The sequence below is a fragment of the Nothobranchius furzeri genome, chromosome 12 (assembly GCF_043380555.1).
Source record: "Nothobranchius furzeri strain GRZ-AD chromosome 12, NfurGRZ-RIMD1, whole genome shotgun sequence".
NCBI lineage: Eukaryota > Metazoa > Chordata > Actinopteri > Cyprinodontiformes > Nothobranchiidae > Nothobranchius > Nothobranchius furzeri.
This window is the reverse complement of record NC_091752.1, coordinates 63,450,002-63,462,686: the sequence shown is the minus strand read 5'-3', so window position 1 is coordinate 63,462,686 and position 12,685 is coordinate 63,450,002. Positions and strand designations below refer to the sequence as shown.

The 12,685-nt window shown below is 43.5% G+C and overlaps 1 protein-coding gene across 3 annotated transcripts in view; it reads right to left on the bottom strand.

Annotated features, from left to right (window-relative positions):
• Positions 1-1,343: 1,343 nt before the first annotated feature.
• The window catches only part of rbbp6 (retinoblastoma binding protein 6), a 39,549-nt gene continuing 28,207 nt past the window's right edge, over positions 1,344-12,685 (bottom strand). For 2 of the 3 annotated variants that reach the window (XM_015945467.3, XM_015945468.3), the window contains exons 19-22: positions 10,906-11,010; positions 7,164-9,005; positions 6,943-7,057; positions 1,344-2,451 (exon numbers count right to left, since the gene is read on the bottom strand). In XM_015945467.3, the coding sequence (XP_015800953.3) occupies positions 1,552-2,451; positions 6,943-7,057; positions 7,164-9,005; positions 10,906-11,010 (2,962 nt within the window). In that variant the 3' untranslated portion in view covers positions 1,344-1,551. Of the gene's footprint in view, positions 2,452-3,500; positions 3,551-6,942; positions 7,058-7,163; positions 9,006-10,905; positions 11,011-12,685 lie in introns of all 3 variants that reach the window. The other variant, XM_015945469.3, reaches the window with a different exon arrangement.

The window sequence follows — 12,685 nt, the reverse complement described above, 5'->3', positions numbered from 1 at the left end:
CCAAATAAACTTTATTTTGCTGATAAACTAAATAAACGACTGTCTAATCGTGCTGCAGACACTTCAGTGCATCTTGGTTAAAATTTAAATATTCTGCCTAAAACTGGCAGTGTTGTGCCGTTGTCAGGTAAAAACTCTGCACTGCATTTGAATTTAAATCTGCCACCGCTATTGGCTAAGAGGTATGCTATGATGTAAACGGGTACATTATGATGTCACAATGCTGTCGTGAGCCTGTGTGTGTGTATTTGTTAGTGGCTCCTCCCTCTCGGTCTGCCAGGCAACAGCATTTGTTGCATTTTTCAAACATGAAGTGGGAGTGGAGTTAGACTCTGGTAGGGGGTGACTTGCATCAGCACGCACGCACGCACGCACACACACACACACACACACACACACACACACACACACACACACACACACACACACACACACACACACACACACACACACACACACACACACACACACACACACACACACACACACACACACACACACAGACAGACAGACAGACAGACAGACAGACAGACAGACAGACAGACAGACAGACAGACAGACAGACAGACAGACAGACAGACAGACAGACAGACAGACAGACAGACAGACAGACAGACAGACAGACAGACAGACAGACAGACAGACAGACAGACAGACAGACAGACAGACAGACAGACAGACAGACAGACAGACAGACAGACAGACAGACAGACAGACAGACAGACAGACAGACAGACAGACAGACAGACAGACAGACAGACAGACAGACAGACAGACAGACAGACAGACAGACAGACAGACAGACAGACAGACAGACAGACAGACAGACAGACAGACAGACAGACAGACAGACAGACAGACAGACAGACAGACAGACAGACACACACACACACACACACACACACACACACACACACACACACACACACACACACACACACACACACACACACACACACACACACACACACACACACACACACACACACACACACACACACACACACACACACACACACACACACACACACACACACACACACACACACACACACACACACACACACTTATTTCTACATCATGTATGATTTCTTTATTTCCTCACTCTGGTTAAATTATTAATCCATTCAGCAGCCACTTTTAAATTAGATATTTACAAAATTAAAGAGAAAAACACAGAGGTGGAAATCAAACATTCACAGTATCTGCACTGAATTAATCACAGTTTGTTTCGTATTCGATAATGAAATCACAGGATCGGTCGCTGCTGGCCGTCATAAGGAAGTTCAGGTGCCTGAAACGTAAAGTCGAAAGCGCTGTGTCGACACTGGATTCTTGTCACATTCGTGTTTGGTATAAAGTGCTTTTCCTCCTGGTTTAAAGCTTAAGGAACAGGTCCAGGCACGTTTTGGTCTGAGACAGGAAAACATAATTAAAGGCTTTTTTTTTTCTGACAGAAGAAAAAACCCACTCATGTATTTTTTATTGACATTTCCTTCTGTCCTTGTGGTTTCTTCCGTTTTCCCCTCTTCTCTCGTCATCTTTGTCATTCTAGTGTCTCGATGATGAGCGGTTGCTGTCGCTGCTGGATCTCCGCCTCTCGTCCAGTTTAGAGGCCTCGTCCTCCCACCGACTCTCTCCTCTTACGCGGCCAGACACTGGAGTTTCCTTCGCTCTCGTTTTAAGAACCTTTTCTGGCTCTCGTTTCTGCGTCCTGCTGTTTCGGGTTAATTCCCAGTGGGAGAACTCTCTCTCGAAGCTCATGGAGGGCTCGACGAGGACGTGGAATTGGTCGGCGCTGTGGCAGTGGAACAGGGACGGTGGGGACTGTTGGATCCTTGTAGGTCTGCTTTGATCCCTGTACTCTGCTGACAGGCGCTTTCTGTCCCTTTTGGGAAAGTTGTGACTGGGCTGGAGGGCGTATCTGCTTACTGAGGGGATTTCTCTGACGGATTCCCGGCTGGAATTGGAAAACCTCGTACGGCTTTGCTCGTCCCCTCTCAGCTGGTCTCTCCTCTCTCTGTCACACGACACAGAGGAAGATGAGATGTGATTTCTGTTTTGCACAGAAGCATCACAATCTCTTTTCCTCTCATCCCCCCATGATCCTTGTCTCAATCTTTTGCTGTCCTTTAGCCTTTCACCCTCCCTCGTCCTCTCTTTCTCCCTCTCCGTCCTGATTTCTCCGTCTCTCTCAGCATACAGAGGGCTGTCGGCTCCACCGCCTCCACCAGAGGGAGCCAACATCCCCCTGTTCTCACTCCAGCGCTGCTCTTTCATCTCCTCTCTGCCTCTCAGTGTAACGCTGTCCCGGTTTCGTCCTCCAAAGGTGGATTGCTGTTTTTTTTTTTCATTATATCCCGTCATGTGACTCCTGGTTGGTCGGGCTGAAGTGTCGGTGTCACCGACGATCGCTTGTTTTTCATCATTTGTTGATTTAGATTGAGAAATCTGGGAAAGAAGATTTAAAATAAGACTCAGACACACTTTTCTGTCTTAATTATGCAAGGAATCGTCAGAAAAAGAGTTAATGCACTTGCATGCAAAATTAAGCAGCCACAGTAAAGATTTCTGTAACGGTTAAAACCAGAAGCTCACGGGGCCGAGCCTGCTGGGGACATTTGTGAGGAAGGATCCGGCTCTGAACCAAGTCCCTCTCATGAGCAGCAGGACCTCATTTGGTGTCGCTGAGCAGGACAACTGGAACCAGTCCCAATTTAACTTCCACGAGTCAAAATGTGAGAGAAAGGAGAGGAAACTCTGGGAGGGGTTGGTCAATTGTAAACACAATGTGACGAGTCAATTCACGACCAATGAAAATTAATAAGTTAATTGAACTTATTTGTTTGTGTCTCGCTTGAACGTTTGGCAGAATTGACATTCTGGTACCAATTTAGTGTGGAATTTCTCATTTACGCTCACAAGATTTTCATTGACTGACCACCAACAGTCACAGCCCAGTGAGATACTGACTTACAGTAAATGATAAAAAGCCAACTTTTATTACTACAAGTGAAACTGGAAAAATGTTAATCTGGTGCAAAAGTTCATTTAATTCAACTTAAAAGGTAAAACCAATATATGAGGTAGACTCATTCTACACAAAGACAGTTATCTGAAACCTTTATTTGTTCTAATTGTGATGATTATGGTTTACAGCTCATGAAAACCACACATTCAAAATCTCAGACAATTAGAATATTTTGAAAAGGTTGAATTTTCTAGACTCAAAGTATCACACTGATTAGCTAATGAATCCAGAACACCTGCAAAGTGTTCCTGAGCCTGAAGATGGTCTCAGTCCAAGACGAATTACTGACAGAAATGGACTTTAGAATCAGATCATCATTTTTCCAGTTTCACCTGTAATTTTACCCAAAATGTGTTTTTTTATTATTAATGTTGCTTTCTCAAAGATCTCAGACCTGAAACTAGCATGTTTGGGATTTAGTTTTGTGGCTTTTATTGGTTGAGAAAGGTCAGGCGATGGAAAGTCAAACCTTTTTTCAATAAGCACCAGGCACCGGATCTTCCAAGCAGCCATCTAGCACTGAAAATTAAAATAATTTATTCCCACAGAAGAGAAGAGGAAAAAAAAGCTGTCAAACATATCAAGTAGCTTATCTACATATTATGTAAAATATATAAATGTTAAATATTCAAATTTATTGTTTTGTGCTAAAAACTCTGCACATTTAGAAGAAAACAGTTTTCTAAACACCTCCCCAAGATTAATGTGTGCTTTGGGTCTAGGATGCAGCCATTTTAGATTATAATATATATATTTTTAAGTAAATTCAGCATGTTAATATCTGGCTGAACATTAGGGCTGTCGCGGTAACCGTAAAAATGAAATATCGCAATATGAAGAAGCCCACTGCGCTGCATCATGGGCCACCGCGATTACTGAACTTGGTTCAACTCAATGATGCATGTTGAGAAGGATGGCTGCACTGGTATCAAAACGAAACGTTACTTCGCTCCTTTGGGAGCACTTTCGTTTTCAGTACGTCAGCTGCTGCGCAGCCAGGGTCCTTGGCCGAGACAGAGCTGCAGCGGCAAAAATATAATAATAAACGCTCGGAGACCTGCTGAAGTCCCGGACAAGCACTGCTTCTGCAACCGTCCCGAAGAGAGTTTGAGCCGAGCTGGAGCTCACTCGCTACCTGCAGGAGGAATGCATCCACCCTAAAGAAACCCCCCTGACATGGTGGGGCAACAACCGGGAGAGATTCCCTTTGCTCGCCAGAGTCGCACGCAAGTACGTGTGCGTGCAACGAGCGCACCATCCGAGAGGGTTTTCAGCAGTGGTGGGCAGTCAGGACCAGCAAAGCCTTCTCTGCTGGCCTAAACGTACTCAAAAGCGTAAATGTATTTTTTTCCTTTGGTAATTATTTTTAAATTAAAAAAATGTTTACTGGTCTATTTTCTTTATATCCTATTATACCCACTTGGCTGTGCTGCTTCCAGTGTTAAAATACCAAGGCTGGGTGTTATCCAATCAGATTTAAGCTAGCTTGTGTTTTCAGGCAGATTAAGTCTGCCCTAGGCCTTCAGAATCAATCGAGAAGCCCACTGTCCGCTGTAAGTGAACAGAGACGATCTAGTTGCGATAGCCAATCAGCTCACGAGTCAGCTTGGCCCGGGCCAGCTAGCTGGCCTCACGCAAACGTTGACATGAACGCATCCTGTGATTGGTTAAGCAGTAGTTAGAACTTTTCTAGCAGCATTAAGCAAAATATCAAAACTAAATACGGAGATTTGTATCTATAGGCAGCTATCGGTGTATTTTTGTACAAATGATGGCTGAAAGAGGAGAAGAGACAGACTTGGTTGCAGATTAACTTGCCACACGATTTTCAAGACGGACCTTTTAAGAAAAAATGGATCTTGTGAGAACAGGTCGTCTGACTCCAATGCTAGCTGGCTTGTCCCAGCAGGAGAAAGGATTTGTTCGTCATTTTCAGGCAAGCAACTATGAACGGTACCCATGGCTAACAGCTCAGAGAACCGCTGCAGGTTATTCTGCTGGGAATGCCTGTTGCTCGCATCAGATGGATTTGGTAGCATTAAAGCGCGTTAAAATGTACGCCAGAAACACGACCGGACAGACACGTCTTTCAGCATTAGCCTCCATGTCCATAGAAAAGGATCTACTCATGGACCTGAAGCGCACAGATAGAGCCACTGAGGTTTTCCTGAGGAAAGAAAGAAGGATAGATTTTATTTTCTAATGAGCAGGAGAGGAGGAGATTCATGCTGGACATTTATGTAGGTGAGTAGAAACATTTTATTAGTATTTTTTTAATGTTTTGTCATTTTATTTTGTTAATAATCAATAAATGGTAACGAAATAAAATGGCAAAATGAAATTATTCTGTGTTCTGTTTCTATGCAATTTATATTGTGAATGACGTGGTGTGTGCAGCTGCGCCAACATGTTCAATTGTTTCGCGGTACAATTTTCTCCAAAACAAATGCAAATAATGTGTTTGCTTTACTTATTTATTTTATTGTCTCATCTCTTAAACCCGTCTTTCATTTCTGAGATTTGACGGTATCCGTGGTCAGCTTCCTACTCTCAACTGGGAATGCGAGTTTGATTTTAAAGACTCTGGAAATTGTGTGTCTTGACCAGCCACTGGTGTGTGTGTGTGTGTGTGTGTGTGTGTGTGTGTGTGTGTGTGTGAGGTTTCTCCAGCTGTGATGTCCTATTGATGGTATTTTAAGGTGTATTAAATTAGATTGGACTGAATAGGAAATCACTGAAGGCCCAGGGGTGGAACGCACCGCCCGCCACTGGTTTTCAGTGTTGCTGGAAATGTTGCCACCCCTCTCAGATCCTCTCTCAAACCGTATATGGTTAACATGCTGGTTTTCCTTGTAGGTAACAAGGACGTGACCGAGCTATAAATCACCGTCATTCGTGTGTGTGAAAGTGAAATGATAGTGCGCCCGCCCCCCGGCGCGCCCGGTACATGTAATTTTTTATGCTTTATTTTGAACAACTAAACAAAATGGGGACTTGTTTCTTATTTGTTAGATGCTGCAGCCAAATTTGCATTTAAAAGTTTAACCTCCTGAATTTTGTTGTTTTTAAGTTCAGTCGGACTCCGACTGTCGGAGAAACAAACGTTACTGCGATCTGTGTTGTTACTGCCCTTTGATCTGCATTCAGTAAAGTGTTATAAAAGAAGGCACGGCAATTTTTAACCTTTTTTAAATGTGTAAACATTATGTTTAGATAGTACTGCAATAAAAAAAGGGCTGCAATAATATCGCACACCGCAATATTAAGCCACCCTGAATCACCACAGGGGGAAATTCCTCAACCGCAACAGCCCTACTGCACATGCAGAGAAAACCAAGTCAAAGATTTCCATCTTACAAGTCTCAAACCTAATCCATTATCAAAAATCTACTCCTGGGTCAAAAGTCTTTTTAAAGTGGGGGCCTGTCCGGGATCCAGAACCAAATATTCTCAGTAACCAACAAATGTGAAAAAAGAGGAATGAAAAAATTAAAGGATAGGGACTGTTAAAAATTTTCTAAAGAAGATGGATAGAAATTCGTTTTATGTTCCAAAAGCAGCATCTGGAGTCTGGAGCATGTATTTGCTGAAATAGCTTGTGTGTGTGTGTGTGTGTGTGTGTGTGTGTGTGTGTGTGTGTGTGTGTGTGTACATACACACGAGAGAATCGTAATTATAAAACGTGTTTTAGTGCTGTTTGCTAGCTAGAGGAGTGCGTTCACAAACAACAGGCATTGAAATTGGCATTAAATGTATTTTTAATTATATGATTAGTAAATTATAGAAAAAACTAAAAATGACCATTTTTATACGTATTGGTAAAATAATTTGACAAAATCCAAATTTTTGCTTTTTTTTTTCATTTTCATCCAGGCCAGTCACCACGGAGACACCTGTTTTGACACACTCACCTGTTTAAGATGGTTCTGGGTGGACTGAGCTTGCCCCGGGAAGTTTCCCTCCAGCCTTTTCACCACCGTCTTCTTTTCTCGACTCCCTCCAACGCCACCGCTACCCAAAGAGCTTCTGTTATAGTTATCAAACACATGCCTTTACAAATAAATCAAATATTTCAATAGGTAAAGAAAGATGGAGAAATCTGATGCTACACTCGGAGAAACCACGTTCTGACCTGTCACGCTTTGATGTGATGCTGAATCCATCATGAAGGCTGCTGGATTTGTTTGTCATTGAGCTGGAGCGTCGTGGTTCTTCTCTGGTTTCTCTAGGTGTTCTCTTCAGTGTTTCTTCTTTTCCCATCATGTGGTCCTCCTCCTCATCCTTCACTCCTGAGAGTGCACAGTGCCACAGGTCCACATCTTCCATTTCTTTGTTTTCCCTACCCTCTTCTTCTGCTGCTGCTTTATTCTCTCTAACTTCTTCTAGGACACATGTGAGCTCCTCTGTAGTTACATAACTTCCTGGACTTGATTCCTTTGTTCTATCAACTTCTGTGTCTGAAGGTTCTTTGTTCTTCTCGTCGCCAGTCTGCTCCTTGTTTTCCTGCATACGGACGTCTACTTTAGAGGAGTTCTGTTGTCCAGATGTGTCCTCCAGCCTTTTCACATCCAGGTTGATGTTGATGCTTATCTTCTTCTGAGGAAGCACCTTTAGTCCTCCCTCCCAGACATTTTTTTGAGCCACAGACCGGGGTTTCATCTCCTCTGGTTTTTGCGTTTCTCTGGCAGGTGGCTTTACACACTTACTGTCACATCTTTGAGGTTCTGCTGCTCTAGTCTTTGGGCCTTTACATCTTTGAGTTGGACTTTCTTTCACATTTTTCTCAGTTTCCTCCCATTTTCTTTTTTGATTCTCCTCTGACCTGAACTCTGGAGATTTGCTTCCACCGAGTTGTCCTCTTCTCTCTGGAGCTAGATCGTTGCACGGCTTCTTTTTGTTTTCTCTCTCTGTGGCTCGTCTACAGTCGGTATCTTGACCGCTCTTCCTTCTTTGCTCTTTTCCTAAACGACTATCCTTGTTGGCTTTACTTGCGTGATTATTTTGGTCTTTTTCCAGGGTTGGGTGGACTGATTTCAAGTCGCCTCCTACAGATTCTTTGTGTCGAACTGAAGGGCCGTCCTTGTGGGTACTTGGGCCATCGTATCGCCTCCTCTTCTCCTGCCTGAGGTCGCACGTTGAGTCTAAACCAGATGAATCTTTTGCTCTTCCTGCTTCCATTTTTTTCTGCTTTTTCCCATGACTCAGCTGGCCAGAGGTGCCACCGGTTTTAAAGATCTGCTGATTCTGGTCTTGTTTTAGGTCCTGCAAATTTGCTCCCTCGCTGCCTTTTGTGACTGGCCTGGACTTTTCCTTGCAGCTGTCCGAAAACTCCCTCAGCTTAGCTCGGCTGTGGCATGGTGCGGAGTGACCGTCGCTGGATGACTCAGAGGGTGAAGAATAGCCGTCGTTGGCTTTGTAAGGCAAAGGGCTGTCATTGGAGTGATGAGACGCCATGGAGTGGAAGTCATTTGAGGAATGAGAAGGAGATGAGCGTTGGGAACTGGAGGTCTCAGATGAAGGAGAGCAAACATCCAGCCTGGATGAGTGGCTATCATGTGGGGGTGGGCAGAAAGAGAACGGAGGATACGGAGGAGGAGGAGGTGGAGGCAGAAGGGGAGGAGGAAGAAGCATTTGGTGGAAATGGTTGATGAAGGTGCTGAAGTATTTGTCATACCATTCCTGGTAATCCTTCTTCCACTGCAGGTAGCTCTGCCTCTCCACCTCCAGGCTGCTGATATCGTATGGAGAGCGTTCTGCCCCTTTACACCTCCTCGAGCTGCGGCTACTTGAAGACGACCTCTTTCTGTGATGTCTGCTCTTCCGGTGCTGTGAGGATGACCTGGATTGGGAATGACCGCCTCGAGAAGAAGAGGACGAAGATGGTGTGGAGGAGTGAGGACGTTTGTACCCATAGGAAGTGGAGGGATTAGAGTGGGGGTGAGAGTCTCTGTGGGTGGAGTGTGGAGAGAAAGGTCTGGAAGAAAGAATAGAAATCATATATGCATTTAAATCCATCCATCCATTCAGCCGCTTATCCGGGGTCGGGTTGCGGGGGCAGCAGACTATGCAGGGAGGCCCAGGCTTCCCTCTAACCCAGCTACTTGGGACAGCTCCTCTGGGGGAACCCCGAGGCGTTCCCTGGCCCGCCGAGAGACATAGACCATCTTGCGTGTCCTGGGTCTTCCTTTGGATCTTCTCGCTGTTGGATGTGCCTCACCAGGGAGGCGTCAGAGAAGCATCCTGGCCAACTGCCCGAGCCACCTCAACTGGCTTCTCTCTATGCGGAGGAACAGCAGATCTACTCCGAGCCCCTCCTGGATGACCGAGCTTCTCACCCTATCTTTAAGGGAGAGCACAGCCACCCTGCGGAGAAAGCTCATTTCAGCCGCTTGTATCCGTGATCTCATTCTTTCAGTCACTACCCAAAGCTCATGACCATAGGCGAGGGTAGGAACGTAGATCGACCGGTAAATCGAGAGCTTTGCCTTCTGGCTCAGCTCTCTCTTCACCACGACAGACCAGTACAACGCCTGCATCACTGCAGATGCAGCACCAGTCCGCCTATCGATCTCACGCTACAGTTTTCCCTCACTCGTGAAGAAGACCCGGAGATACTTAAACTCCTCCACTTGGAGCAGGACCTGATCCCTGACCCGGAGAAGGCATTCTACCCTTTTCAGAATCAAGACCATGGTCCCGGATTTAGAGGAGCTGATTCTCACCCCAGCTGCTTCACACTCGGCTGCGAACCGCTCCAGCAAAAGCTGAAGATCACACTCTGATGAAGCCAACAGGACCACATCATCTGCAAAAAGTAGAGACCTGATCCTCAGGCCACCAAAACGGATCCTCTGAACACCTCGTCTGCATCTAGAAATCCTGTCCGTAAAAGTTATGAACAGAATCGGTGATAAAAGGGCAGCCTTGGCAGAGTCCAACTCTCACCAGAAATGGGCTCGATTTACTGCTGGCAATGCGCACCGAGCTCTGCCACCGGTCACACAGGGACCTAACAGCCTGTATGTGAGGGCGTGGTACCCCATAATCCTGGAGTACCCCCCACAGGGGTCCCCGAGGGACGCGGTTGAACCCATTCTCCAAATACACAAAACACACGTAGATTGGTTGGGCGAACTCCCACCCACCCTCCAGGACCCCCTAAGGGTATAGAGCTGGTCCAGCGTTCCACGGCCAGGACGAAAACCACATTGTAGATTCACCGTATATTCCACCCCGTGACTGAGCAGTCTACAGGTCATTGCCAGACTATGTATTCACGTCTATAGGATGACTCAGGCTACATTATCTGAACATCTGTAATCAGAGGAACATCAAGCTGTTTGGAGCTGGTCTCCTAGCCTTTACCTTTAACAAGCTGGTCAGTAATCGTCTTTCTAATCTGGAGAGACAACTCCGTCCTCAGCTTTCCGAGATGGTCATGGTGGTACGCACATTGATTCCAAACAGCAACAACAACTTTTGTCCATTTAGACAAGCACACTCATTATCAAATTACCAGTTGATGCCGACTAAAAGACACACCTTAGTTTGTGCCTCACATTCAAATATCAGTTTCGAGTTATTTTAGTGACCATTGTGGGTTTTTTCCTTAGAGTCTTTCATCTCCAGAAACTGTATCCACGCCTGCATCTGTATAAATGACTGGATGTGTTGTGAAGCACCTTGGAGGGTTGTAGAACGCTAGAAGGTGCCATACAAATAGAAGCCATTCATCATTATCATTCATCACTTGCAGCATTCTGCAGTGAACTAAGAGAATGCCCAGTGTTTCCTCTTCCATCAGTCAGGAAGAGGAAAGCATGCAAACTGAAAGTATTAAAAAACAAACAAACAAAACTTGACAAAATAGATACCTCGATCTGGAGCGGGAGCGACTGGATGATGGAGAGTAGGAGCGGGAAGACTTGGATTTGGAGGATTTGGGATTAGAATAAGAGGAGAACCGTCTCTGAGGTGACCTGGGTGAGAAAGAATGAAGCATCCGGAGAACGTTTCAACCTCAGTTCATCTTCTATTAGGACGTCATCATCATAATAAAGGACGTGTGAGCCACAGCCCTGACCACAGTCAATGCTTGATCAGCTGACTGACTCTCTGAACTAATGAAAGTCTCTTAAGGGACAGGTCAGATTTGTGGTAAGGTTATAAACAATTAACATGAACTTCTTCCTTAAGTAGTTCTTCTAATCACCCTCAGGTCCAGGCAGGTAATCACAGGTGAGCGGGCGTTTGCAGCTGTAGCTACCGAACCGTGAAACCGCTCCTGATTATCAAGCAGGTTCCAACTCCGTGTAAAGTAATATTGATGCCTTATGAAAGACATCAATAATGTTTGAGGTCTTTTTTTCAATCAGCATGACAGTAAAAGTTTTAATGTTTTAGGTTTTTAATTACAACATAAAAACGCCTTAAAGCGTTTACAGCGAATCTGCAGAACAAGTTAAGTTTTGAACGCAAACACGGTCGGCCACGAAGCACTAACCCCTACCCTCAGGTATCTTCCCTGCTTACATATATAATAATAATAATAATAATAATAATATATTATATATTATATTATATATATAATATATTATATATAAAAATGTATTATATATATATATTATATATAAAATATATATATTCTATATAATATATATAAGAAATATATATATATAATATATATATATAATATATATTATATATAATATATATTATATAATATACATATATATATATAAAAAAATATATATATATTATCATATTTTATTTGCCTTAGCAGCTTTGATTCTAATCTCTAAACATGTATATCAATCTATGCAAATGCTCTCAGACATCCATTGGTTGCTCTGGTAGATTTATTATGAAAGCTTTGCAGAAGAAAACCTTCGTTACTGACTCCACTCTGACTAGTCGTTAGTTTGGTCAGACTCAGAGTTACTCTAAAATGAATTTGTTCTTAAGAAACACACTTTAAAAATCCCTCCAAGATTAAAGATTTAAAGGAAATAAAATGGTTGCTGGTTCAAATCCCATCTACATGAAATCAAAAGTTGCTTCTTGTTGCCACTGATTTGTGATCTCAATTTTACTCAAGAACAAGAGATTAAATTATACAAAAGCAGCTCAGTTTGGTTAAATTAGTAATTGAAAGGATTTTAAAATAATGCAGTGTGTACTTGTCATACTTTAAGTGGACAAAATTTTACTTTAACCTGTAACGTGTGGACATTTCCACATTATCGGGACATTTTGTTGGTCCTCACAATGTTAAGCACCTTAAAACCTGCTTTAGAGGTATGGTGTGAATGACCTTTTAGTTTAGGTAAGGAATAGAACACCACTGGTTAATGTTAGGGTTAGGGTATGGGTTAGGCATAAAATAAATGCAAGTCAATGGAGGTCCACACAAGCATTTAAATAGAAGTGTGTGTGTGTGTGTGCGCGCACATGCATGCGAGTGTTGAGCTAGCATTGTGATTTTGCACTACATAGGTGTAGCTAACCTTACGCTGGAAAAAAGTAACCAAGTAACTTATACTTTTAGTACATTTTATTTGATACTTTTTCCTTTTACTTGAGTAAAAATTATGGCAAATACTTTTACTTATACTTGAGTAAAACATTTTTTAAGTATTGGCACTTGTACTTAAG